This window comes from Telopea speciosissima, chromosome 8 (genome assembly GCF_018873765.1).
Source record: "Telopea speciosissima isolate NSW1024214 ecotype Mountain lineage chromosome 8, Tspe_v1, whole genome shotgun sequence".
NCBI classification, from domain to species: Eukaryota; Viridiplantae; Streptophyta; class Magnoliopsida; order Proteales; family Proteaceae; genus Telopea; species Telopea speciosissima.
Window position 1 is genome coordinate 50,537,071 of NC_057923.1, and position 27,156 is coordinate 50,564,226.

At 41.8% G+C, this 27,156-nt stretch overlaps 1 protein-coding gene across 5 annotated transcripts in view; it reads right to left on the minus strand.

Annotated features, from left to right (window-relative positions):
- Positions 1–643: 643 nt before the first annotated feature.
- Positions 644–27,156, minus strand: part of LOC122672759 (phosphoinositide phosphatase SAC8) — a 54,594-nt gene continuing 28,081 nt past the window's right edge. For 2 of the 5 annotated variants that reach the window (XM_043870238.1, XM_043870237.1), the window contains exons 2-20: positions 21,752–21,826; positions 19,920–20,047; positions 19,739–19,830; positions 19,531–19,588; positions 19,167–19,223; positions 19,048–19,081; positions 18,588–18,668; positions 18,380–18,486; positions 12,948–13,034; positions 12,790–12,867; positions 6,514–6,578; positions 2,461–2,559; positions 2,249–2,348; positions 1,783–1,891; positions 1,616–1,688; positions 1,298–1,391; positions 1,124–1,210; positions 965–1,031; positions 644–882 (exon numbers count right to left, since the gene is read on the minus strand). In XM_043870238.1, the coding sequence (XP_043726173.1) occupies positions 755–882; positions 965–1,031; positions 1,124–1,210; positions 1,298–1,391; positions 1,616–1,688; positions 1,783–1,891; positions 2,249–2,348; positions 2,461–2,559; positions 6,514–6,578; positions 12,790–12,867; positions 12,948–13,034; positions 18,380–18,486; positions 18,588–18,668; positions 19,048–19,081; positions 19,167–19,223; positions 19,531–19,588; positions 19,739–19,830; positions 19,920–20,047; positions 21,752–21,826 (1,619 nt within the window). In that variant the 3' untranslated portion in view covers positions 644–754. Of the gene's footprint in view, positions 883–964; positions 1,032–1,123; positions 1,211–1,297; positions 1,392–1,615; positions 1,689–1,782; positions 1,892–2,248; positions 2,357–2,460; positions 2,560–6,513; positions 6,579–12,789; positions 12,868–12,947; positions 13,035–18,379; positions 18,487–18,587; positions 18,669–19,047; positions 19,082–19,166; positions 19,224–19,530; positions 19,589–19,738; positions 19,831–19,919; positions 20,048–21,751; positions 21,827–27,156 lie in introns of those variants that run through there. The other 3 variants (XM_043870239.1, XM_043870241.1, XR_006334473.1) reach the window with 3 other exon arrangements.

Below are 27,156 nucleotides of genomic sequence, written 5' to 3' on the forward strand. Positions count from 1 at the left end.
TAACCCCAGTGTGTGTGGTTTATATTTTTGGGACAATTTCCTAGATCTACGAGATAAGAAAAAGAATTACAAAACCAGTAGGTTAGAAGACTAAGTGTAAAACAAAGTCAAACCTAGTTGGTTGGGGGAGGGGGGTTAATGCTGGCAGCAGAAGTGCTAGTTGCAAAGAAAGAGATCTGGCATGCTCACATTCAACAATATACTATATGATTATAAGACAATTTGATATTTTCCTAGATCTACGAGACACGAAAAAGAATTACAAAACCAGTAGGTTACAAGACTAAGTGTAAAACAAAGTCAAACCTAGTTGGTTGGGGGAGGGGGTTAATGCTGGCAGCAGAAGTGCTAGTTGCAAAGAAAGAGATCTGGCATGCTCAGATTCAACAATATACTATATGATTATAAGACAATTTGATATTTTCCTAGATCTACGAGATAAGAAAAAGAATTACAAAACCAGTAGGTTACAAGACTAAGTGTAAAACAAAGTCAAACCTAGTTGGTTGGGGGAGGGGGGTTATGTAATATTTTCTCTGTTTTTGTTTTTTGGTTGGGGAAGGGGGCTTAATGCTGGCAGCAGAAGTGCTAGTTGCAAAGAAAGAGATCTGGCATGCTCAGATTCAACAATATACTATATGAGTATAAGACAATTTGATATCATATGCTTTGTACACATTTGTAGTGATTATTTCTCAGTTCTAGATGATACATCTCACTTCAGATAACAGTTACAGTTAAATACCTAATTAATTCACAAAAGGCCACACAACCTAGGCCTGGAGCAGAGCTGCCTTCCATTAGCTTTAACCACAACCACCACTCCAGCCGTCAAACCAGCCCAAAGTACAGAAGATACAAAATGTTGCGCATTTCGCCCGCCTGAAAATTTAGAAAACGTGAAAACCTCGTTAATCAGTTACTAGCGTATAACATTTACGAAGATAACAGAGAACTACAATACCTTGATTAAGGGTGAAGGATGTCAGTGTAAGACCCCCAACTAATAAAGCTGATGCAACTGGGAGATACTGCAGTTTTGGTTCACCCATAAAAATTGATCAGGAGTAATGCAGTGGGGTACGGAAAGACCAACAAAATTTCAAACAAGGACATTTCATACCGAGAATGATTCAAATTCATTCATCTGGAATGGGGAAGGACCATTAAAATTGACAGTGTAGTGGCCGCTGATAAGATCCATTGCATCCTGTAAAACATTGGGCTATGGCTCATAAAAATAAAACTGAGATGTTTTGTAGGTAATAAAATATTGCATAATGTTCTGGAGACCTGCCTGTCGTATGCCATCATGAAAATTATTCAAGTAATATCGTGACAGACCAGTCATCCCATCTTTAATAAGCCCAAGCAGAGTCTGCCTGCCAAATCTGCAACATTACAGATTCAAGAGCTTAGTGAAAGGGTTAATCTGGCAGTACCCATTTTTTGATAGACTGATAGACAACAACAGAAAAATTCATCAAACTATAATGAACAAAAGAGGTATGAATCAAAATTGATGAACAAATTAATTCACAATCTATTCTACAAGAAATATGAGTGAATATTGCTGGAACTATATTAATAGTTATAAATGGATGATAAGGGTTACCTCACGAAGTCACTCTTCATGGCATGTGTCCCAGAATACTCCAGGCTTATCTCATCTCCTTGTTCAACCCATACTATTCGATTGAAATTTCCACAATAAGGTAGAAAGTGCAATTACAAAGGCAGCTTTTTTAATAGCATAAACCAAAAACTTGAAAGGTTGCTTACTTGTCTTGAACTTTTCATAAATTTCACAGAACTTGGATATGCACTCAGTGGAAGAAAGTGCACCTATCTTTCGCAGCTGTGAGTTTAGTGATTCTCGAGCTAGGTAAATCTGGGGAAGTGTTTAGGTGACATGTGTAAGATGATCCGACGAAAGTACAGATACAGCATACCTCACTTCAAAATGAAATTGCAATCTTAAAAGAGTAATATAAAACCCTTGCCAGGTAGACTACTGTTTTACAAATGATGTTCCCTAAGCCAGAGATTAACCAAATGAGATAATTGTACCATCTGACTAGTGTCTAGTTTGGACAATTTCAAGTCTACCAATGGTTGGATGCCCCATATATTGATACATAAACACATAATGTTGTCCTTATAGAGGTTTGGATAGAAGAATTCACATGAAAACAGAAGGATCAAAGAATAATAAATCCATAAAATTGCAGAAGATAATAAAGAATACCTGGGTAACATTGGTTCGATCCAGGCAATCTATACAGTTAACCCTAACAATTCCTTTCTGCTCAGCTAGTATTTCTCCTTCTGAGTCAACAAGGCAGTATCTGCACAGCTCAAACATTAGTAAATTAAAAGCAGCATTATTCATAACAATTATACCTCACCTATTGCCATTTAACACACAGGAAATGCTAAAAAATTAGTTTCATATATTACCCTTGCTTTTCGAAGTCCTTGGAGATTTGATCATAGAGAAGTTGTAAATTATCAAGGTTTGAATTGCCGCAATGATGATGAAAGTCAAAAGAAACATATCTGCAAATGTAAGCTAAAAAAAAAACTAAGCTCTTTCAAATAATCCCCCGACTTCTGAGGGAGAAAACAGGACAAATAGAATCCAAAATGTTAGTTTGATTTTGTAATAGTGCAACAAAAATTAATTTACATCCTTATGTCAAAATTATTTAATAGGTAAAACAAAGAATGGAAAACTGAGAACTGCCATGAAATTCTACAGTTTGTATTGTTTCAAATAATTAACAGGATCATGCTTGGGAGGAGGAATAGAAACCACCTGAACCCTTCTCCACCCAGGGCCTACCCAGGGCCTCCTTCTCCCTATCCCTGAACCTAAGCCTTGGTCTTCCCTCTTCTCATCCCAAAACCCCTCCTCCCGTGACAGCTTTCCCCTTCATTTTGTCCCTCCTACTTTCATCAATGGCTCCAAGGCAGCCCACTACGAAGCTGAACTCCTCCTTCACGAAGCTAAGAAATGGGATCATTGTCTAGTGGGACACTTTATGGGTACTCGACCCCCCTTCCCCCTTGTAAAAGCTTCTATTTCGAAGCAATGGAAAACTAAGGGTCGTTTTGATACATACCTGCTAGACAATGGGTTCTTTATCTTCAAGTTTGCTGAAGACGAAGACAAAAACAGAGTTTTGGCTGGAGGTCCCTAGAACGTTGGAAGAAAACCCCTCTTTCTCCGGCAATGGAACCGCTATCTCTAGCTGAATCGACTCGACCTCAGCTCTCTTCCGCTCTGGATCTCTCTCCCTGGGCTCCCATTGCATTTCTGGCGTGAGGAAGGTCTTAGTGTAATTGGCTCGGTCCTTGGAAACCCTCTCTATTCCGATGGCAGGGCAAAACTCCAGGATTGCCTCGCTTTCTCTAGAATCTGTGTGGAAGTTCCGGCGGATTTTCCCCTGCCAGCTTCCTTCCTTGTTGTTGACGATGAAGGGTTCTCCTTCAACCAGGCTGTTCACTAGACTGGACTCCCCTGCAGTGCTTATCTTGCAAGGTCTTTGGCCACTTGACCGGAAAATGCCCTGATGCTGGGAGTGAAGCCAATGCTGAAGCTTATGCTGATCTGCCTTCTTCCATCAAAGGTCCAACCCCTGCCATGGAGCTGCAAAATCCTCCAGTCGAAGCCTCTGCTTCTCTTCCGGCAGTTTCCGAGCACCGCAGCCCTAGTCGTGGCCGGAGAAGAAGGCGCCATCAAAATTCTCGCCGGAAGAAGCTCCCGGCTTCGATCTCTCCCTGTCGTCCTATTCCCACTGAGCAATTGGTCTCCCCTGCTACCGCAGTCTCAAACCGATTCTCTCTCCTCCAGACTGCCTCCCTCTGCATTGATGCAGCCTTCCCCTCCCCCGATGAGCTAGCCTCTTCCCTGCTGGTCTCCTCTGACCCTTCGCCTGCTGTGCAAGTCTCCATTGCCGAGCCTGCTGAGCCTACTGCCCCAAAGTCTGTCCCTTTACACCTCGGTATCTCCTCCTTCCTAAAATCGAAGTCTAAAGGATTCTTAACCCTTACACCTTCTCTCCCCTCGATTCCCCCTTCCAACGTCGTGATCCCCACTTTATCCACTCCCTCTCCTTTATCCATTACCTCTACAGCCCAGCCCATCTCCTGTCCCTCTTCAGTTGGCCCATTTGGTTCTAATGGGCTAGCTCCCTTTCCTGTATCCTCTTCCTCTCTGGTTCTAATGGGCCAGCTCCCTTCATGCTTTCCGTCGCCATAACCCCAGCTCCCGTCCTTTCCCTAAGAAGCGTCCCTACCTTTCTTACTCCCTGCCTGTCCGGAGTTGAATTCACCTTTCAAGTTGGATATCAGAAATTCCGCTCTTAGTGGTGAGCCTATTGACCCAAGTTAGTTGGCCTTCTTTGAGCTGGGCTTGGTTCCTTGGATTGCCTAACGTGTTTTCCTTTTGTGCGCTTTTTGGGTAGGGCTTTGGCCCTTTGTATTGTCCCTGCTTTTTGGTAGGACTTAGTATTGGATTTTGGCTTGTATCTTCCCCCCCCCCCCCCCCCTTTTCTTTCTTTGGTAATTGAATTATTTATTCATCCAAAAAATATTTTTAATTGACAGCTCCCAGGCCTACAATTTTTTAAAACCACTGAATGAAATTGCTTGTTGGTGGAGATACGAGAGTGATCAAATCATGCATCCATGCCCTACAGTGACTCCAATCATTGACACTTTGGAGTTCAAGATAAAGACAAATGCAAACAGGTTAACGAGGCTGAGAGCAGCCACTTTGTGCAAAAATGCTAAGGGTTAGGACCATCTTCAAACCACGACTCCCAGGATGCTGTAAAAGTGGGAATTGCACAATGTTGTGGCCTTCTGTATCATCTATGAAATGAATTCAACAGTTGGTTTCTGTTGAAATTTTGTATCTTTTGGATTGATGTCCTCAACTTAGTAGCCTTAAATGAAGATTCTGATTGTGCTTGACAGCACTATTCATACAGAGAATCTGTTCAAATACTTTCCATGTTTTACGATCAGGATTAAGTCCCTCACAGGAATAAATTAGGCTCCGATCACCATACCCCTATCATCTCTGAATGCAACAACGATTCCTCAAGGACCAGAGTTACCAAGTGAACCACCATCAAACTTGAGCTTCACAAACTTGGGTCTCCACTAAGAAACACTATCATGCACAAGATGGTAGGAAACACGGAGGGACACTGTTGATGTATACATTTACGCTGCCCTTCCCTAACAGTTCCGAGCTTTTAGGTGAAACAGTAGCAAACATGGTATCGGAGCAGGGAGGTCTAGTGTTCGACTCCTGGGAAGTGCATCAGAAGAGTTTTCCTGACATTTCTTCTCCCACGGAGCAGCGCGAAGGAAATGCCATGTGAGTGGTCCATGTGCAAGGACCATGGGATCTTGGCCTACGCATGCGGGGGAGTGTTTCTGTATACATATGTGCTGCCCTTCCCCAACAGTTCGAACTTTTAGGTGAAACGGTAGCGAACAGACACTAATCATGATGAATAAGCTAAGCAGAAACCTCTCTAAACAACACATCAGCACCTAGCCAAGGTGTCCACTGAGCTGAAATCTAACCAATCACATGAGAAGTCATGCTCACCCTGTCGTGGAACAGTCTAGGCTTCTGGTCCTCCCCAAAAGTCCAAAAACATGGTAACAAGAAAACACCTCCATTTAGTATATGCCCCTCAACCCAACAAGAGGAACTTGCCAAATCCACATTATAGAAACAACTTAAATAGTAAACTGATCCAGATAAACAAAGGAAACATCGATGCTCAAAGAAAAATAAAAAGAGAAGCAGATGGTCAACTAATTTCATGGTCCTCTTTGACAGGAGACTGACAGAAGGAAGAAGACACTAATCCAAACATTTCACTGGAGAATATCACAAGTATCAACCTTCTTGTAAGCCCCTTACAAAGTGAGTGAGTTTCCCACTACTCTTTTGATGTTTAAACTCATGATGAAAGAGGTAAGAAAATAAGAATCGCTTTGCAAACTCTCATGACCTTTGGGATTGATAAGCGAGACCAATCAACTGGTGATGCTGATGACCCCAATGGATCCAAGGTTTTCTTTTGGTTCATCCTGTTTCTGTGGTTGTACGTACATTCTCTATCAACCTATACCAGACTTTGTATGACATTCCTCATCACCTAAAGCTTTTCAAATGCATTAACATGACTCTCACCAAGGGCAGCCCAGCTCGGTTTATCCGTTTGAATGTTTAGTAAATATGCTGATAAAAAAAAAGGCAAACCCAGAGTCCCACACAAATATGAAGCAACTCCATCAAGTCAGGACCAACTAGTACCACCATCAAAACCTTGACATTCAATACCAATAACAAACTCTTTAGTCCTATGAATATTACCCATATCGTGTTACCCAACACTGAGATGAAACTAATAAATAAAAATAGAGAGAGAGACGAGAGAGAGAGAATGAAACATGCACCTAAGTATGTACATGAAAATTCACCTCACACGGGGAAGCTTTTGCACCTCAGCAGAAAACGCCATACTTAATTGACCTTCATCACCATGCTACAGTAGTAAGAAAATAATGAAAGATAAAAGATTAACAAGAAAAGAAAAATAATGGTGTGAAAATCAATCAAGAAAATTATGATAAAAGCTCATCAAAGCAAAAATTCAATTTAATCTAACAAGTAATCTCGAACAGCCACAAAAAATAGTACTTATAGACTAAGCAAAAGCACATATAAAGCTTGGTCCTGACATAAACCCCAACAATGAGGATATTGCAATCAAAATCATGGTGACATGTTGACAATTTCATGGTGATACAAAGCTGGACAGAGTTGTGAGGATGAGTCACAAGTAAGGTTATAAAATTAGTGAAACTAATTAGAATCCCAAAATTGCAGTCTGTTAGTTATATGTCCAGAATACCGTAGGGGTATTCTGGACCTTTCTTCTTTCTTAGTTGTGTTTATTATTTCGTTTTAGTCCCACATTGATTTTGTAATCTTTTTTATTCATTCATTATGATTATAAATAGAAGTGCTTGGTGATCACATTGATTATCCAAGTCTTACCTTAATTCAGTCCTCTCTATATGGTATCAGAGCAGAATTCGAATTAGGGCCACCCATCATTAAATCTCAATCTCTCTTCTCTCTCCATCTCTCTCAGATTTCTCCTCTCCTTCCTCTCTCTTCTCCCTTGTTCTGTATTGTCACATAGGGCAGCACTGATGAGGTGATCATACGATCCAGCTGCTGCCCCCATTACCTCATGAATGATATTTAATTTTTCTCGATAAGAACCAGCCATTGCAGCCTGCAGAAATTGGAGCTTCAGTTTTTTTTTTGGGATTGCTTCTACTACTCATACAAGGAATCAACTCCACTTTTGAAGACCACAACCTGCTGGCAGTATTCCCTATTGGTTCAAGTTCTTATCTCAGTTTTACAGCACTGTTTCAAGACCTCCTAGGATCGATCTTCATCAAATCAGGGTTTTTTTTCACCCTGACAATTGTCGATCTAGGGGATTGGGCTCTCTATTAGTTCTGATTTTTTGCATGCTTCTTCTCCACTTATAAGGAGTCATTCGAATGCTCTTTGGGCCTCCACAGTTCTGGTTTTTTGTGAAGACTCCTTGAGATCGATTTCACCATCATCAGGGTTTTTTTCAAAACCCTGACAACTATCGATCTTAGGGATTGCTGCTGATTATTGGATCTGTTTGTTTTTAGGGTTATTTCCTCCATTCTAAGGGCTATATTGACTTCAGTTGGGGTTATAATTCTGCAGTTTGGTGCCTTCTTATTCCCTTCATCAATCTCAACAAATCAGGGTTTTTTTCAAAACCCTGACCAATATCAATATAGGGATCCTACCTTGCTGCTGTTTCTGATTTTTTGGGAGCTCATTCAGCCCAGTATTTGAAGACATTAGTGGACTTCTCTGCTGCCAGTATGGGTGATTCAGCCAACTCCACAGCTACTTCGGATCATGATGGCAACAACAAGACAGAATATCACAGTTTTCCACCTAACCCTATTAAACTGGATGGCTCAAATTACCTTCTATGGTCCAGATCACCCTCCATTGCCATTGCTGGCTGTGGTCTCACCGACCATATTGATGGCACTAGTGTGAAACCCAGTGATAAAGGCCCTGCTCAGACTAAGTGGCTTGCCAATAATGGTGTTCTCATGTCATACCTAATAGGCTCTATGACTTCAAAGTTACAGCATAATTTTCTTCTTTTAAATACTGCCGACCAGATTTGGGATGCTTGCAAGGAAACCTACGGGCAGCTTGGCAACGATGCCCAAGTCTATGAACTTCGACAGAAGGTACTTCACACTACTCAGGGAGATCTTTCTGTTTCCAAATACTATGCTACTCTCTGCAGTCTATGGCAACAGTTGGACCACTTCTCTGATTTTCACCCTACTACAATTGATGACATTGCTTCCTATAGGAAGCATGTGGATAAGATTAGGGTCTATGATTTTCTAGCTGGTTTGAATGTGGAATATGATCCCATTCGTGTTCAAGTGTTGGGCCATAAGCCTTTTCCCACACTTGAACAATCTTATGCATTGGTTTCATCTGAGGAGAACCGTAGGGCTGCCATGTTGCACCCTCCTATTACTGACAGATCTGCTCTCAAGGCTGCTGCTACTCCCACTCCTGCACTTAGTTATACTGCTTCTCTTGGTGATTCTACTACAGGGACTGTTGTTTGTGAGCACTATCACAAACCATATCACACCAAGGAGAAGTGTTGGAAACTTCATGGGAAACCAACTGACTTTGAAGCAAAAAGGGCTGCCAAGACCAAGACAAAGATAAAGACCAAGGCTCATCAGACTGAGACTATTACTACAGCCCCTACTACTGACACTGTCTATCCCAGGATGATCTACAGGCACTCCTACGTATGCTGAGGTCTTCCGCTGCTACTGCCTCTACTACATCTGCTACTGCCAATTCTTCCGCTCATTCAGGTTCACACTTTGCCCGGTCAGGTATTCCTTTTGGAGGTCATTGTGTTTCTATAGCCTCCCATCCTTGGATCATAAATTCTGGGGCTACAGATCATATGACCGGTTCCTCTAGTTTGTTTCATAGATATTCTCCTACTTCTAGGAAGGACAAGGTCAAGGTAGCTGATGGTTCCCTGTCATCTATTTCTGGAAAGGGAATCATCAACTGCACTTCCTCTCTTCCATTAACTTCTGTTTTGCACATTCCTAATTTTACTACTAACCTTCTTTCCATTAGTAGTATTACTCGTGATCTTAACTGCAAAGTTACTTTCTTTCCTTCTCATTGTGTGTTTCAGGATCTGGCCTCTGGGAAGACGATTGGATTGGGTAAAGTGCACGGTGGGCTGTACCTGCTTGATGATGGTCGCTTCTCTCCACCACCATTACCTTCTCCACTATACCAGAACTCCATGGTCTTTTCTGAACTCTACCAGTGGCACCCTAGGTTAGGTCACCCCCCTTTATGAATTTTAGCACATTTATTTCCTAGTTTGGTCACCCTACATACTAAGGATGACTTTTTTTGTGAAGCGTGTGTTCTGGCCAAACAGAAACGTTCAAATTATCCTATTTCAAATAAAAGAAGTTCTTCTTGTTTTCAGTTAGTGCATTCTGATGTTTGGGGCCTTAATCGTAAACCCTCTATTTCTGGCCATTAGTGGTTTGTATCTTTCATTGATTGTCATTCTAGGAACACATGGGTCTATCTCTTGCACACAAAAAATCAAGTTTTTTCATGCTTTCAACACTTTCATAAAATGGTCCAAACTCAGTTCCAAGCTACTCTCAAAATATTGAGAAGTGATAATGGAATAGAGTATAAAGAATCACAATTTCAAAAATATTTGGCTGACCATGGAATCATTCATCAGACTAGTTGTGTTGATACCCGTGCCCAGAATGGTGTGGCAGAAAGAAAAAACCACCACTTGTTAGAAATGGCCAGAGCATTAATGTTTGCGAGGAATGTCCCGTCCCAATATTGGGGGGATGCGGTTATCACGGCAGCCTATCTTATCAATAGGCTGCCATCTCGGGTACTTCACTCCCGTAGCCCCTCTGATGTTTTAATTGGTAATTCCTCCTTTATTGTGCCTCCCAAGGTGTTTGGTTGTGTGTGTTATGCTCGAGATACTAAATCTCCCAGCAAACTTGAACCTCGGGGACTCCGTTGTATTTTCTTGGGTTATTCTCCAAACCAGAAAGACTATGAATGTTACCACCCCCCCTTCCCGCCGTACCATGGTTAGCATGGATGTTGTTTTCCATGAGTCCCTTTCTTATTATTCTTCGCCACCTCTTCAGGGGGAGAATGCTGGTGAAGATGTGGCTTTCGAGATTCCTCTACCTGAGGAGCCTCTGGCTGCCCAACCCTCTTTACCACCCACGGCTGCTGTCCAGCCCCTTTTGGATGCTGCCCATCCTACTTTGGAGACTTCCCAACAACCTCTGGTTGTTCCTCCCTCACCTAATGGGAATCCTTTATAGGGGGAGACCATAGAAAATAGTGTTGTTAATATTCCTACTTAGGGGGAGCAGACTCCGGTCCAGAGAACTATTGGTGAATTTCAGAAGAGAATTGACAACTCCAACATGGTCACCTATACAAGGGGAAGATCCACAAGAAGGCATTGCATCCCACTATAGCACTAGTACCCATCCAATTGCCGGCTCCAGACACAGATCCTACATCTCCTGGTAATCCATCTCCTTCCGACCTACCTATTGCACTTCGCAAAGGTACTAAGACTTGCACTTTACATCTCATATTTCATTTTGTTTCGTATAACTCTCTTTCTCCCTCTTTTCGTGCATTTGTATCTTCTCTTTCCTCTGTTTCGGTTCCTAGAAATTGGCAGGAAGCTTCTATAGATGGAAAGTGGAAGACAACACTGTTGAAAGAAATGAGAGCACTACACAAAAATAATACGTGGGATCTTGTGGCTCTTCCTCCAGGGAAAAAACCAGTGGGTTGTAGATGGGTCTTCGTAGTTAAACAGAAGGATGATGGTTCGATGGACAGGTATAAGGCACGTTTGGTTGCAAAGGGGTTCACTCAAACTTATGGAATTGACTATCAGGAGACCTTTGCACCAGTGGCAAAGCTCAACACCGTCAAGGTGTTATTATCTTGTGCTGCAAATCTTGGGTGGGATCTTCAGCAGTTAGATGTCAAAAATGCCTTTCTCCATGGGGAGCTTGAGGAGGAGGTATATATGGACATTCCACTTGGTTTCTCTGATGACAGGACTAAGGGCAAGGTTTGTAAATTGAAGCGTGCCCTTTATGGCTTGAAGTAGTCACCCAGGGCCTGGTTTGGCAGATTTCATGAGACTATGATTTCAGCAGGTTACAAGCAGAGCAATGCTGATCACACTTTGTTTATCAGACGACTTGGTGATAAGGTTACTCTTCTCATAGTCTATGTGGATGATATTGTGATCACTGGTAATGATGATACTGCAATCAGGGATTTGAAAATTCTCCTTGGCCGTGAGTTTGAGGTCAAAGATCTTGGTCCCCTAAAATATCTTTTAGGGATAGAAGTTGCTCAATCTTCAAAGGGCATCTTTCTTTCTCAAAGAAAATATGTCCTTGATCTATTGACTGAGACAGGGCTACTTGGTTGTCATCCTTCAGATACTCCTATGGAAGCTACTACAAAACTTAGGGAGAAAGAGGGTGAGCCGGTTGACAAGGGTGCCTATCAACGGTTAGTTGGCAAACTAATCTACCTTTCCCACACACGCCCTGACATTGCAGTTGCTGTGAGTTTGGTGAGTCAGTTCATGCATGATCCATATTCCTCTCATATGGATGCGGTCCGTCGTATTTTGAGGTATTTGAAGTCTGCTCCAGGAAAGGGAATTCTTCTATCTGCCAATGGTCACTTGAAGGTTGAAGCCTATACGATGCCGATTGGGCTGGTTCTCCTGACAGAAATCTATCTCGCACTCTTGTTCCTTTGTGGGTGGATACCTTGTCACATGGCAGAGCAAAAAGCAGAATGTTGTGGCGAGGTCTAGTGCTGAAGCCGAGTTCCGCACAATGGCACAAGGAATTTGTGAACTTCTGTGGCTTAGAGGATTATTGCAGGATATTGGTGTTGCTGTCCATCTTCCAATGCACAATAAAGCAGTCATTAGCATTGCTCATAACCCTGTCCAGCATGATCGTACTAAACATGTGGAGGTTGACCGACATTTCATCAAGGAGAAGCCTGAAGCTGGCCTCGTCTGTGTTCCCTTTGTGAAGTCTACTGATCAGCTAGCTGATGTGTTCACTAAGGGATTCAGTAGCAAGCTGTTTCATCCTATCTTAGTCAAGTTGGGCATACATGATATATATGCTCCAACTTGAGGAGGAGTGTTAGTTATATGTCCAGAATACCGTAGGGGTATTCTGGACCTTTCTTCTTTCTTAGTTGTGTTTATTATTTCGTTTTAGTCCCACATTGATTTTGTAATCTTTTTTATTCATTCATTATGATTATAAATAGAAGTGCTTGGTGATCACATTGATTATCCAAGTCTTACCCTAATTCAATCCTCTCTACACAGTCCTTCACTGTAGAAACCATAGTCAGATGTCATTCCTTTTCTTCAAAAAAATTAGAAAATATGGAAAGGCTTGACATAGACAACATATGCACGTGAAAATATGATGAAATTTAAGGCCAGGTTTCTTGATGAAGTATGATGCAATTTAATACGGCAGACAGATCCTTACGTTATCAGTTAGATCCACAACCATGACTTCTCCATATCGTTGTGTAAGATCATGAAAATGGCGCTCCACAACCTTGGGCTAAAAGTGAAAGAAATGCATAAATATACTTGGATGATCATCATGAAAACCAGTGGACAAAGAGCTAGGAGTTTACATACTGTGTCTTCATGATTAATTATTTTAAGCCGTGGCTTATAGCTCAGATCCACAATTTGCTCCCAAAGAAGTGGAATTGAACCTCGAATCTGCAAACAGATAATCAAGCATTCAACATTAATTTTATATGAATGTAAACAAAACAGAATTTCAATCTGTATATACACTTGAAAAAAAAGTTGAATATGCAGCCGTTCTCAACTTCTCATTGGATAAAGTAGGCATGACATAATATCAGATCAAGCTTCACATATACGATTGGTGTGATCAAACCATACAAATAACGAAGACATGAAATATTACTATCAATAAAGAGATCATTTCAATTATGGTACAAATTCCAGATCAAAATTCAGAAAATTCTGTAGGTCAAAGTTTAAAAAATAGATTTATGAAGCAAATCAAGAATTATTAGTCTTGCTATCATTAATTGCACAAAATTATAAAAGGTTATTGTTTAAAGCAATCATAAAATCGACTTGAAACCCAGGAAAAAAAAAAAAAAAGGAAAGGAAAATGATGGATACTAAAGCAGTACTTTCTTGAAAATAGATCAGAGCAGTGTCAAAAGCTTTGAAGGAGACATCTGAAATGAACACCATTAAGCTACAAGACCACAATCCATGGACCATACATTAATCCAGAAGAAATAATTCAGAGCCAGATGAACTAAGCAAATTAATGCATTTATCTCATCCAGTAATGTAGCAGCCATGGACCAACGTGTTCCACCAAAAAAAAAAGGAGCACCAAATTGACAAAAAATAACCATACAAACAAACTTTCATAGCCATCTATGCTATCAATGTTATCAATGAATAAGGAAAATACATAGGACTGGAATTACTTCATCTGATTTAACCAAAAGCCACAATTTAACTTTCCAGCTCTCCAATGCGCATAAAAAGGAGATGAGATTCAATGATCTCCCTCCCTCCCTCTCTCCAAACACCTCTAAAGCTTGGAAACCACTTATTGTCAGTAACTAAACCAAATGCTTCTCCAGTAAAATTTGACATGCATTTTTGTGATTGGCAAGGGTATTTCAATCATCTATTGGGAATTTAGCAGGAAGGATTATGTCCCCCCCCCCCCCCCCCAAAACACCCACCCCCCCCCCCCCCCCCCCCCCCCCCCCCCCCCCCCCCCCCCCCCCCCCCCCCCCCCCCCCCCCCCCCCCCCCCCCCCCCCCCCCCCCCCCCCCCCCCCCCAACCCCACCCCCCCCCCCCCCCCCCCCCCCCCCCCCCCCCCCCCCCCCCCCCCCCCCCCCCCCCCCCCCCCCCACCCCCCCCCCCCCCCCCCACCCCCCCCCCCCCCCCCCCCCCCCCCCCCCCCCCCCCCCCCCCCCCCCCCCCCCCCCCCCCCCCCCCCCCCCCCCCCCCCCCCCCCCCCCCCCCCCCCCCCCCCCCCAACCCCCCCCCCCCCCCCCCCCCCCCCCCCCCCCCCCCCCCCCCCCCCCCCCCCCCCCCCCCCCCCCCCCCCCCCCCCCCCCCCCCCCCCCCCCCCCCCCCCCCCCCCCCACCCCCCACCCCCCCCCCCCCCCCCCCCCCCCCCCCCCCCCCCCCCCCCCCCCCCCCCCCCCCCCCCCCCCCCCCCCCCCCCCCCCCCCCCCCCCCCCCCCACCCCCCCCCCCCCCCCCCCCCCCCCCCCCCCCCCCCCCCCCCCCCCCCCCCCCCCCCCCCCCCCCCCCCCCCCCCCCCCCCCCCCCCCCCCCCCCCCCCCCCCCCCCCCCCCCCCCCCCCCCCCCCCCCCCCCCCCCCCCCCCCCCCCCCCCCCCCCCCCCCCCCCCCCCCCCCCCCCCCCCCCCCCCCCCCCCCCCCCCCCCCCCCCCCCCCCCCCCCCCCCCCCCCCCCCCCCCCCCCCCCCCCCCCCCCCCCCAGTCTCCATCATACTTGCAAACCAGTTATAGAAATTATGCAATAAACTGGGATGAAAATAACGCATTATAGTACTATTTGAAAGCAGTATTGATTTGGCTTTCAAAGTTGAGTTGGATTGAGCTTTTAAGGATAATATATTTTGGAAAGCAAGAGATATTGATAACAGAATCAGTCCTATCAGCTACATCATTGTAGCAGGAATTTGATATAAGAAATTTATAATTGCTGTTTGTTAAGAAGAAAATATTGCAGGGGTTATTTGCAATTAAAATTTATTGACAGGGGCTCATGTGCTAATAGTTTTAAGTCAGGGGTTCTACTTGTAGTTACTGGTTTTATTATATCTTATAAATATATATGGGGAATAGGATGCTAGCACATCTTGTACTAGGCGTGGTGACCACGCCTAGACATATAACCGCCTTGGGGCGCCTGGAATTTCTGCCTTTACATGGGGGCAAGGCAGTCATTTCCAGACACCCCAAGGCAGTTATGTGTCTAGGTGTGGTCACCACGCCTAGAGCATGACCGGGTAGCATTCTTTCATATATATATATATATATATGATTAGCAACGGATTTGGGCATTCTGAACCCTAACGATCTGCAGTCTTTCCCTCCTTATTTTCTTCTTCTTTTTCCTCTTCTTTCTTTCCCCTTTTGTGGTCCTAAATACTCTTCAAGTGTACCAGCGTCATTCTAAGGTGCCAGGTAAAGCTATGTCGTTGCAGTTCTGTCCACTGTCCGCTTCCTTATCTGGAGCTCCACCACCTCCTCTGTGACATGTTGTTTTACTTGTGTCTCTTTGCTACTCGCTCATGTACTCAAACATCATTTGTTTCTTATCCTATTGATAACTTTATCTGTATCCCATCTCCTATCTTCACTTTGTACATTTGCTTTGGCCTTGTCTATGGTTTCTGTTCTCAAAATCTATCAAGAGGCTCATTCTCAACCTGATGGAAGATACATATGGATGTTGAGATAGAGATACTCCAGTCATGAGACATAGGATCTGGTTGTGTTGCCTCCAGGTAAGGAACTTGTGACGTGTCATTGGGTGTATGACATTATGTATAATCCTGGTAGCACTATTAAGTGTTTCAAAGCTCGGCTGGTTGCCAAAGGATACGCTCAAACATATATTGATTATTTTGAGACTTTTTCTATTATTGTTTGTCTTCATTCTGTGGGTGTTCTTATCTCTCTTCTGGTGAATCTTGATTGGCCTTTATATTAGCTTGAGATCAAGAATGTGTTTCTTTATGGCGATTTGCATAAAGGGGTTTATATGAAGCAACCTTCTGATCAAGTTCCTCAGGAGAAGAATGCACAAAAAGTTTGTAAGCTTCACAAGGCCAGTCATGGTCTGAAGCAAAATTGAAAGGCCTGATTTGACAAATTTAGCAAAGTTGTTAGTTATGGGTTTACACAATGTTATTTTGACCATTCCATCTTTGTTCGTCACCAGAATTCCAAGATGATAGTGTTAGTTGTGTATGTTGATGACATATCATCTGTAGTAAAGACTTAGCAAGTAGTGAGCAAGTCAAAGTATATCTGTAGAAACACTTTCAGATGAAAGATTTGGGAGCTCTCAGATACTTTCAGAGAATTGAAGTTGTTTGAAGCATGATGGGTACCGGTTTATCTCAGAGGAAGTATGTGCTAGATCTCCTTGCTGAGACCAGAATGTTGGCTTCTAAACCTGATGATACTCCAATGGATCCTCACCTGAAGCTTAGGGTTTAATGATTTTGAAAGCACAGGTATCGAAGGTTGATTGGTAAGCTTATCTACATTACAGTCACCAGGGTTGACCTATCGTTTGCAGTTGAAGCTATAGTTAGTTTATGGAAAGTCCAAAGCAGATTCACTAGTAGCGTATTTTGAGGTGTAATGCCCCAAGAAAATTGCATAGTACCGGCCAGACTGGGAGATCAGTGAGGTGTCCTCACCAAGAGATGGCTTAGTATTAGTGGGTTTGGGAGATCGGTGAGGGGGATGCAAACTTAGTCCCACATCGGCTAGGGAGGGAGAACCTGTGCTATTGATAAAGAGTAGCCTCCTCTACTTGATATGACGTGTTTTAAAGCCGTGAGGCCCATTGGGCCAAAGCGGACAATATCACGCCAAGAGATGGGCTGGGTCGTTAGATGAGGTATCTCAAGGGTGCTCTAGGGAAGGTTTTGTTTACAAACCTCATTACACATTGATATTGTAGAATATTCTGATGTTGACTAGGATGGAGTTGAAAGTGATAGGAGGTCTATAACCTACTGTACTTTTATTGGTGGTAATCCGGTCACTTGGAGAAGTAAGAAGTATACTAAATTTAGAGCTGAAGTACTTTCTTGAAAACCATGCATAAGAGACAGTTGTTAGACAAAACAGTAGATTAGCTTAAAGCTATATTATATCTTTTTTCTGCCACAAGCAGGTTTTTCATTTTAATCTATAATATGACAAAGAAGAGAAATAGATTTTAAGGTTTTATTATTTCCATCTCTAAACAAGTCAAAAATGATTACGTTTAAGCTTTATAAACATTTTGCCACAACAAATGTTGGTTTCCATAGGATGCTAGGCATCCACTTTTATTTGCATTGAACCATCTAATGCAAACAATCATTTAACTAAAACAAGGAATCCAAATTGGAAGAAGCCAAAAAAAAAAAAAAATACAATAGCTTGATTCCCATGAAACTCCAAAGGTTAAAATTATGAAACCTGACCGCCTCACACAACTCTAAATAAGAATATACTAAACAAGTGTTACTAAATAGAGACCAAAATATCTATTGAAATCTGTTGCAAAATAGCAAATCCAAACATATCTAGGGGAAGGAATCAGTTCTGTTTTTTCAAATCTACTAAGAATCCAAAACCAAAATTGATAAAATAGATAACAATAAGAATGCAGTGGAAATTGTGGTATTAATTCATTCACCTTTTCATGGTAAAAAAGGATATATAATATATATTAAACCAATGTTCTAGATGATTACCAAGTAAGAGGTGCAACACATGCAAATTAGGCAGATGCTTGAAATTTCAGAAAGAAGCATGAAAATTATGAGACTGATTAAAGAAATAATTAGAAAGAATGCAGAAAATAGAATAAGAACGGGGAGGGGTTGCAGAGATTTCAATTTGTGTTTAACAATCCATCTATCTATCCATAAATGGATCTTAAATTCATGAATTGATTACAAGATAGATGTTACTTGTCATTATTAAGGTCAAGGCATAAATATATGCCAATTTTATATTGCAACCAAAATTAGGCTCTACTAAGTGTCACGAATGGTCTGCTATTTGTCTTTGACTTCATGTTTAAGATATACTGATTAAAGTTACATGCACCACTTCCCTAAGTATTGATATCGCATTCCAATATGCACAATCCTACCATAGATATAGTCAATCATAAGTACATTTCATATCTGTAATCAAGAAATTAGTAATAAAAGTTCCACTGCAGAGATTTTATTCTAAGGTAATAATATTAAAACATGAAAGTAACAAGTGGAAATCAGAAAATGCAATAATACCAGCAAAAACGAGGATTTGAAACCTTCCAACTCCAGCAATTGCTCAGTCTCAATAAAATTAGCAGCATCTCCTTCAAGGTTAGCTCCTCTTCTCCACATCCTTGTTCCTAAGTTCAACCATATCATGATATCAAAACAAACTCAAATTAGCTTCCAAAAAATAAGCATATTACAAAAACATGCATCAATTTTCCCTAGAGCATCATACCTAAACGCCGAGTACACCTTCTTGAGATCAAAGTAATTTTTGCTGGAGCATCTTTAAGCGTGAACTGTACAGTCTGAAAGCCTAAGGCTTGGTTAAGTGACAAAAATCCATATAATTGATGAAACTAAACAGCTTTTTGGATGTACTTCAGCCTCTGAATCAAATTTTAACTTCAGTCCCACGTTTGGTCATAGCTGAAACCACATATTTTATCTGATCTAGATTGAAATCATGTAATAGATATATATGATCTTAGTCAATTCCAGCTGATATCAATAAATATTTCACCTTTTATCAGTGCCAAAGCTCAAATATTTCAAGATTTTGAAATTTGTGGACATTTCTACCATTTTCTAAACAAAATAATATGTATGCAGATGCACCCACATGCGCGTGTGCCCTGTGCACCCACACACACACACACATAGAGAGAGAGAGAGAGAGAGGGGGGGTAGGATACTCCCTTGTACCAAAGGAATGATAAATGGATCAAGCTGCAGCAAGAAAAATCATGGCACATTAGTAATGGAAAAGGATTATCATATGTCAAATAATATATGCTCAAAAACAACATCTAACCTTACACTCAATAAGCTCTTCCAACAAATTTTTGTTCCAAACAAAGCGAGGGTCAGCCTGGAAGGTAAATATATATTTAGAACCTCAAAAATATGTAATGTACTCCAATCACAGAAAATGAAGTAAGCAATAGAAAAACATCTGACTCAAAATTAAGCATCCAAAAATTAAATGGGACATCAGACTACAAATTAAGCATAAGTATGCAGCAATTCAGAAAGACAAGAAAATTCTTAGTTAAGAAATACAAGAACATCATAACCCAACTTACCTGCTTAGCTAAGAGGTTTCACAGTGAAATGTGTTTTTTTTTTTTTAAAAAAAATGGGTTAAGAAATACAAGAAAAATCATCACCCAACTCACTCGCTTCCAAAGTGGTTTGTTTGCCCTCTCGTCAGTTAATTTGACTGTTCTTTGTATGCTGGTGGACATGATCAGAAGATCTTGACAACATTAGGCTTGACATAAAAATCAGCTTATCTCTCAGATAATAATCGCAGTAAAGCACAATATACTGTTCTATAAAGCATGATTTATTGCAAAAACCTTCTGCACAGGTACGGGTACTTACTTCAATGTTAGATCAATTTCATATGAATAATACAAGCCTGGAGTGGATTCCACAGTTCGCAACAGAGACATGAAGTAAGCCTCATCCCTTTTCTGCTCAAAATGATGCCAAGTTCACAGGCTGATAACTTAGAAAAAAAAATTTCGTGTTACACAAGTTTAATGGTTTGAAGAAACCTTACTTCTTGAGAAGTTGAAAGCTTCAAAGCCTCATTACAGGACAGAAACTTCATTGCCGTAATTCGGAAAATGGGGAAACCAAGATAAGTGCCAGCTTCCGTTCTAGAAGTAATTATAAGTACATATGTTCCTGTAACAAAAGTACTAGGATCAATCTCAGATGTTTCCATCTCTACAAATGATTTGAATCCCCATGAAGCAGAAGTTTTCCATAATATTCTGCCACCAGATTATCTCAAGCTGTGAAAGGATTTGGAAGCATCCAAATCCTACATAAACTCACCGATAAAGGTCAAAAACCATCTTTTATGGTAGAGACGCCTGCAGCGATTACCTCCTTGCTATGTTCCCGCCCAGACTATATTTATCAGAAGGAGGTGCATTTATTGCAACTACAGAAAACCCCATATCTTTCCCATCATAGTTGTCAAGGCATCGCCTAGGCGTCCAGGCGCCTTTGTCACGCCTTAAATTCTGGTGTCGCCTTGGTTTCTGACCCCCTCACTCGCCTAGGCGCCTTGACAACTATGTTTTCCATATCAACAGAGTAAAACTAATCACACAATTCTTGATTGGGAATTGAAGCCAAAAGGACATTCTTATTTTCTATATTGTTATTAGTTGATTTATTTTCGAATTTGGAAATTGCATTGAAATCATCAACAACCACCCCAATGGGACCTGTGTGATAAATCAAATCAAAATGCCATCACAAAAATTGGCCATGACAAAACTCCACTAAGCCTCTTCCCAACTAAATGAGTTGGCTACACGGACCTTGTTTTGCTATTCAACTCCACTCAAAGCCATATTTGTTTTCAAACCTCCATGATGCAAGTCCTTTTTTCACCAATTTTTTCCCAATTCATTTTAGGCCTTCAACTTGCTCATATAGCTCCATCACCAAATAATATCACTCTTCCTTCCTGGTGTATTCAGAGACCCTTATTGCACATGACCATGTCAGCTCAAACAGCTTTCACTCAATCTATCATGTATTGGAGGTTTAGAGCTACTCCTAAATTACCTCTAATGCGTTCGTTCCTTATTTTAATTTTCTAGTTTTACCACTCATCCATCTCAACATTCTCATCTTAGCTACATTAATTTTATTAATATGCTTTCCTTACCAAATAACATTCATCTCCATACATCACTAATGATCTTATAGCTGTCATGTAAAATTTCCTGTTAGTTTGAGGGGAATGCATCAAGTACACAACACTCTAGTAGCAGCTCTGCTTCATCCAGTTTGCTCTAATATTACTTAAAAGAGTCTACAATTGAGGTACATATTCCTAGCCCAGTTTGTCTAGCGGACCAGAACTAATGCACTTTAACCATCGTCCCCTGTATCCAGGCCAATTAAGCAGGTTTCAGTTTCACTTGTCCCTTCTAATGACCAAGTTAGGGTTTGTTATGTCGTCCATATAGGCATACAACTAGCTCAGCCTGTTCAAACACAATAAGATTGTATTTTTCAATGCAGCCACCTATTCTGCTCTAACCTAGCCCAATTAATAAAGAGAGTGGTAGTTTGCCTTTACTGGCCCATTTAAAAAACAGTGGGCAAGTGTTGGCTTATTACCTGTATTACCAAACCAGCCTACCCGCCACCCCCAGTTTACACTGAACTACTTTAAGGTATCATTCCATAATAAGGAGCATTACTATGTACTTACCATGAACATAAACAAAACACTTCCTTTTCCACAATACTTGCATTAAAAAGGTCAATTGAATTCCATACCAGAAGAAAACATACCATCATTCTTCTCTTAAATTGAAAACAGGGAAAGATTTACCTAATCTACTTCATCCCACAAAAATCTACCTGCAAGTAATTGTATTGTTCCGACCACACCATAAATTTTAGAAACTTTAGAAGGACTTCCAGAACATGAATCACCTGCATCAATTAATCAGAAGCCAATCAGTGCTTCCCATGACAAAGATACTAAAATTCTGTAGGCTTAAGTATTTAGGTTTCTAATGTGCTAAAATATGGAAAAAAGAATTCAAGAACAGTGCCCAGAATATTTGCATGGTGCAGTTAGATTGTTTCTACTTGAGATCTATTTTCATTGAGTAGTTTTGGTTCATTAAATCTGTTGACTAACTGTTTATGTTCACATTTGAAGTGCAAGTCAACAAAGTTCTATAAACTCAACAAACTTACAAGACAAAACTGCTTATAGTTTTGTACAAACTAGGACATGCTCTTGTGATTACATTTCTCATCTTACTATCCTTTTACCGCTTCTTTTAGTCATGCGGTGGGAAACTACAGGCTCTTTCAAGACTCCAAAAGGTGGATCACCTAAATCTCTTCACCAGGTGTAATCTCCTATTTCAGTCACATGAGGGGATGATGCGGCCAATACAGACCATGCACTAGACAGATTACCTTTGCATTGGCCGTTCCAGTTTCCCTCTCTTCAACTACATGCCACCATAGATTAGGCTTGTTAAGACTTCAGTTATATGTGTGGCAACATTTAGTATCTATGGCGACCCTTCACCATACTTGGTGATGTTTAGTATTCTTGAAGTGTATGGTGTAAAGTTAATATCAGTTTAATATTCTTGTAATTGTATTCTGAGTTATTGAATCATAACCTAATCAATATAAGTAAAGCTGTACCCTACCCATGATTGTACACACAAGGCATACTGTGGGATAGGGTTTTTATCTCCTATGGTTCTCTCTCTCTTTTCTCTTCTCCTTCTTCTTCACGTGCAGGTATTGATCTCATCTTGCTTGATATTGTCACTTGATATCAGAGCAGGTTTGATCGATACTTGTGCAATCCCTATTTTCTGTTTTGAGAGTTTCTTCAAGTTTCTTCTGTTTCTTGGTGGGCAGCACCCTATGCTGCAAGTCTGCAACTATCTTCTTAAATCCTTGTGGAGAACCATGGAAGAATGGGGTTTATATGTGATTACTGTTGCTGTTGAATACAAGCACCAATGGGTGCAGATCTTACATGTTGCAGCTCCCCTGTTTTGCGCAAAAACCTGCTGCTACAGTCGATGACTGGTTTCTACTACTGAAGAGTAATTCTGGCCTACTGGTTGTGTGATAAAAATTCCTGTGGCACCATCTGTGTTTGACTCCAGTGTGGTAATATCCTTCCATACTACAGGACCTATGCGCAATGTTCTTTCTGCAGGTTTACTACCTTGCAGGACTCTGTTTTGATGATTTTCTCACTGGTTATGGTGATCTTTGTTGATATCCTTATATGCTGTTGATGTTGATCAGTTGATAGCATTGCTGAATATACAATCACCCATCTGTTTCATGCCCTATTGGAGCTTCAGGCACCCCTGTTTTTGGGGTTGTTTTCTGCACCTGAAAATTGGAGCATCATTGAGATACTTTGCGGTTTATTTTACCTCCTTATACACGTATATATCATTGTTAGGTCTTCATATTCCCTTTTCTTTTTTTTTTTTTTTTTGACAAAAGACTGCATATTTAAAACAAAAAGGTTACATATTTTTGTACATATAAGTGGTAATGTCACACCACTTAATTGTTATATTAGTAAAGTTCCCAGCAAACTCAAAAAAACTAGTTATAATATTCCATGGGACTGGGGTTAGAGAACTAGGGCTGAACATATCATATAGGTTTTTGTTGCAGCACCAAACATCTTTTAAGAGTATATTTTCTTTCTTTGCTCTCCTCCATCCTTGTATGATACCATACATCTCCGCTTCCATAGCATCATGAGTTGGCAGCTGACCTGTATGTTAAGAATAGTTGTATCAGGGGTATATATGTACATAACCCCTACTTATGTACTCTATGTTTCATTTGTATTAGGCCAAGGGCCTCAGTGTAATTATACATTCTTTTCAATATAAGCTTGTTAGTCTCTAGTTTTGAGACATAACAGATTTACCCCAAGAATCGTGTTTGAACTCTTGGCTCTCTTGGAGTTTTTTCCTTTCTTCTTCATCTACTCTAAAACCTAACATGGTATCAGAGCTGTTTGTTCCTGGAGTTTGAAGGTGTTTGAAGGTTGCTTGGAAGGCTAGGGCTAGCCTTCATCTCCTGGTTTCTGCTGGTACTTGAAGGTAACCTTATGGTATCTTCACAAAGCTGTTTCTTGTTTGTTTGACATCCAAATGGAGAGCAACCAGAGGCTGTAGCTTCGTTTGAAAGTCCCTTTTCTTCTCTTTGGATCATCTCAAGCCTATTTGAAGCATCAAAGGGTAGAAGCTGAAGTTCGGCCAGACCTGTTCTGCAATTTTTTCCGTCAGCTGGGGTTCTTGAAGTGACAAAGCTCATCAGTAGAGCTTTGTTGGTTGTTTTTTCTGGGCTACTTGGCATCGTTTTTTGCTGAAGAAGGTTTGTCTTTGTCATTCCGCTGCAGTTTGATGATTGTTTGAAGTTTTACAGGCCTTTTTCAGTTCTTGCCTCTGTTTTTTGACTGCTGTATTTGAGGAGAGCTGTTGTTTGGACCCTTCAAGTGTTTGATTTGGGGTCAATATGGGTGACAAAAATGTTGAAACAGACCTGCCTTTATCTGCAGACCCTACGGCTGCATCCTCCCCAGTCCTTTCATATGAGAACCCCAATGTGCAGCTTCCCATTGTCAAGTTGGACAATACCAATTACCTTGATTGGTCCCGATCCATGAAATTGATTCTTCGTTGTAGGGGGAAGATGGGGTACATAAATGGTAGCATCAAAGTTCCCCTTCCTACCAAGCAAGGATATCCCAAATGGGACACTGAGAATTCTCTTGTGATGGCTTGGCTTCTTTTCTGCATGAAGCCTGAGATTGCCAGGAGGTTTATGGGCAAAGAGACTGCCAAGGCCATTTGGGATAGTGTGGCTCGTATCTTTGATAGAGTTGGGGACTCTACAAAGGTGTACCAACTTCTCCAACAGATTGTCAGCCTGCGTCAGGGTGATAGAAGCATTTCTGATTACTATAGTCTTGTCGTGGGCCTGTGGGCGGAGTATGATCATTATAGAGATCTTCAGTTGTGTCCTGAGGATGAGGTCAAGGTGCACCGGTTGTTTGAGAAAGAGAGGGTCCAATTTCTTCTTGGCGGCCTTAACTCTGAATTTGAACCTTTTAGAGTACAAATCCTTGGCCGACCAAGTCTTCCCTCACTGGAGGAGGTTTGTGGCTATCTACAGAGTGAGGAGACCCGTAGGGGTGCCATGGGGACTACTCCTAACTCCACTGTTGAGCATTCTGCTATTATTTCTTCCACCCCTCAGGACTCCATTAAGGGAGCTGATAAGGGGGCTGCTAAGGGCTCTACAAAGGGCCAATTCCTCTGTGGCCATTGTGGCAAATCTAGGCATACAAAGGATTTTTGCTGGGATCTTCATGGGAAGCCTTCTCCTGGTTCCTCAGGGGGACTGAAGGGACAGCGGAAGAAGGGGCCTAAGGCTCATGTTGGGGTCACTGAAGCTGATTCATCTTCCCTATCCAAAGAAGACATTGCTGCCTTTCGTCGAATTGTAGCTCACCTGGATGGGTCCTCTGCTACTCCTACTTCCACGGCCCTGTAGGCCTCTTCCTCCTCCGGCACCATACCTTGGGTCCTTCTCCTCTATCTCTGGTAAGGGAGATATCCGGGTTACACCTTGTTTACCCTTGAAGTCAGTCTTTCATGTTCCCAACTTTGCTACTAACCTTCTTTCAGTTAGCCAATTGACTAAATCCTAGAACTGCTTTGTCACCTTCATCCCTACTCATTGTCTCTTTCAGGATTTGGTGACGAGGAGGGTGATTGGCAGTGGTCGTGAAACTAATGGCTTATATATTTTGGAGACTGGTGCTTCCCCTGTTGTGCAAGCTCAATCCTATGTTTGTGGGCAAGGAGGTGGATGTACTCAGAAGGATATTTTGCTGTGGCATCGTCGTTTGGGCCACCCTTCTTTTTTTGTTATGAGGAAACTGTTGCCTCACTTATTTTCTTCTTTTCCTGTCACTCATGTTTTTCATTGTGAACCTTGTCTATTTGCCAAAAGTTGTAAAATCAGTTTATGCATGCACCCAAGATGGGACATCTTGATGTAGTTTATAGGATTCTTAGGTATTTGAAGTCATGTCCTGGAAAGGGTCTTCTCTTCTCTAGGAATAATCAATTAAGAATCGAAGTTTATACAGATGTTGATTGGGCCGGGTCTATTTCGGATAGAAGGTCCACTTCTGGATACTGTACTTTTGTTGGGGGAAACTTAGTCACCTGGAGAAGTAAGAAGCAACCTGTGGTAGCAAGGTCAAGTGCTGAAGCAGAGTTTAGAGCCTGGCTCATGGTGTGTGTGAAATCTTGTGGTTGAAGAAACTTGTTCAAGAATTGGGGTTTGAGACAACTAAGCCTATGAGTCTATACTGCGATAACAAGGCAGCCATCAGTATTGCTCACAATCCGGTTCAACATGACCGGACAAAGCATGTTGAGGTTGATAGACACTCTAGGATAAAAGGTCCATCTGGCTTTCATATTCTTTCTATTGAGGATTGTGCTAGTATCTTTTTTTGGGTGACTCTAAACCTGTTGTGGACAATGTTAATATCCAAAAAACTTCCATTAAGCTCAATGGAGCTTCTAATTACTTGTTTAGGCCCAGACAGTTAAGGTCTACATTAATACTACAAGCAAACTTAAGTATCTTACCCGCACCTCCATCTTCTAATTCAAAAGAGTGTGATGAATGGATGCGTGAAAACGACACCATTTTGGTATGGTTGTGAAAGATCTTCAATTCTAAGCAGGGAGACAAATATGTTGGTGAATATTATAGTGCCCTTAAAGGGATGTGGGAGCAACTTAACGTTTATCAACTTGTTGAAGACACAGAGAACTGAGTTTCAGGTTGCTAAATTCTTCTATGGGTTAAACTCTGATATACAATCTGTTAAAGATCAATTACTTGTTGGGGAGAAAGTACCTTCTATGAATGAGGTTTTTTGTCATATTCAGCATGTTGTCTCTCCCTCTCATACCAAAGTTGACTCCTCTTCCTCTTCTAAAGAAAGCTCTCAATTTGTTGCTGGTCGTGATCGTGGTAGCTTTCCTGAAAGAGGTCGTGGTTCAGGGGGAGAACGTGGACATGGTGGAGGATGTGTGATGGACAGCAGACAAACCAGACTGACGGTAGTGCACACATTGTGGCAAATCTAATCATACAGTTGACTATTGTAAGGCAAAACATGATAAATTAGCATGGACTCAACGATTGGCCAATACAGCAATGTTTGA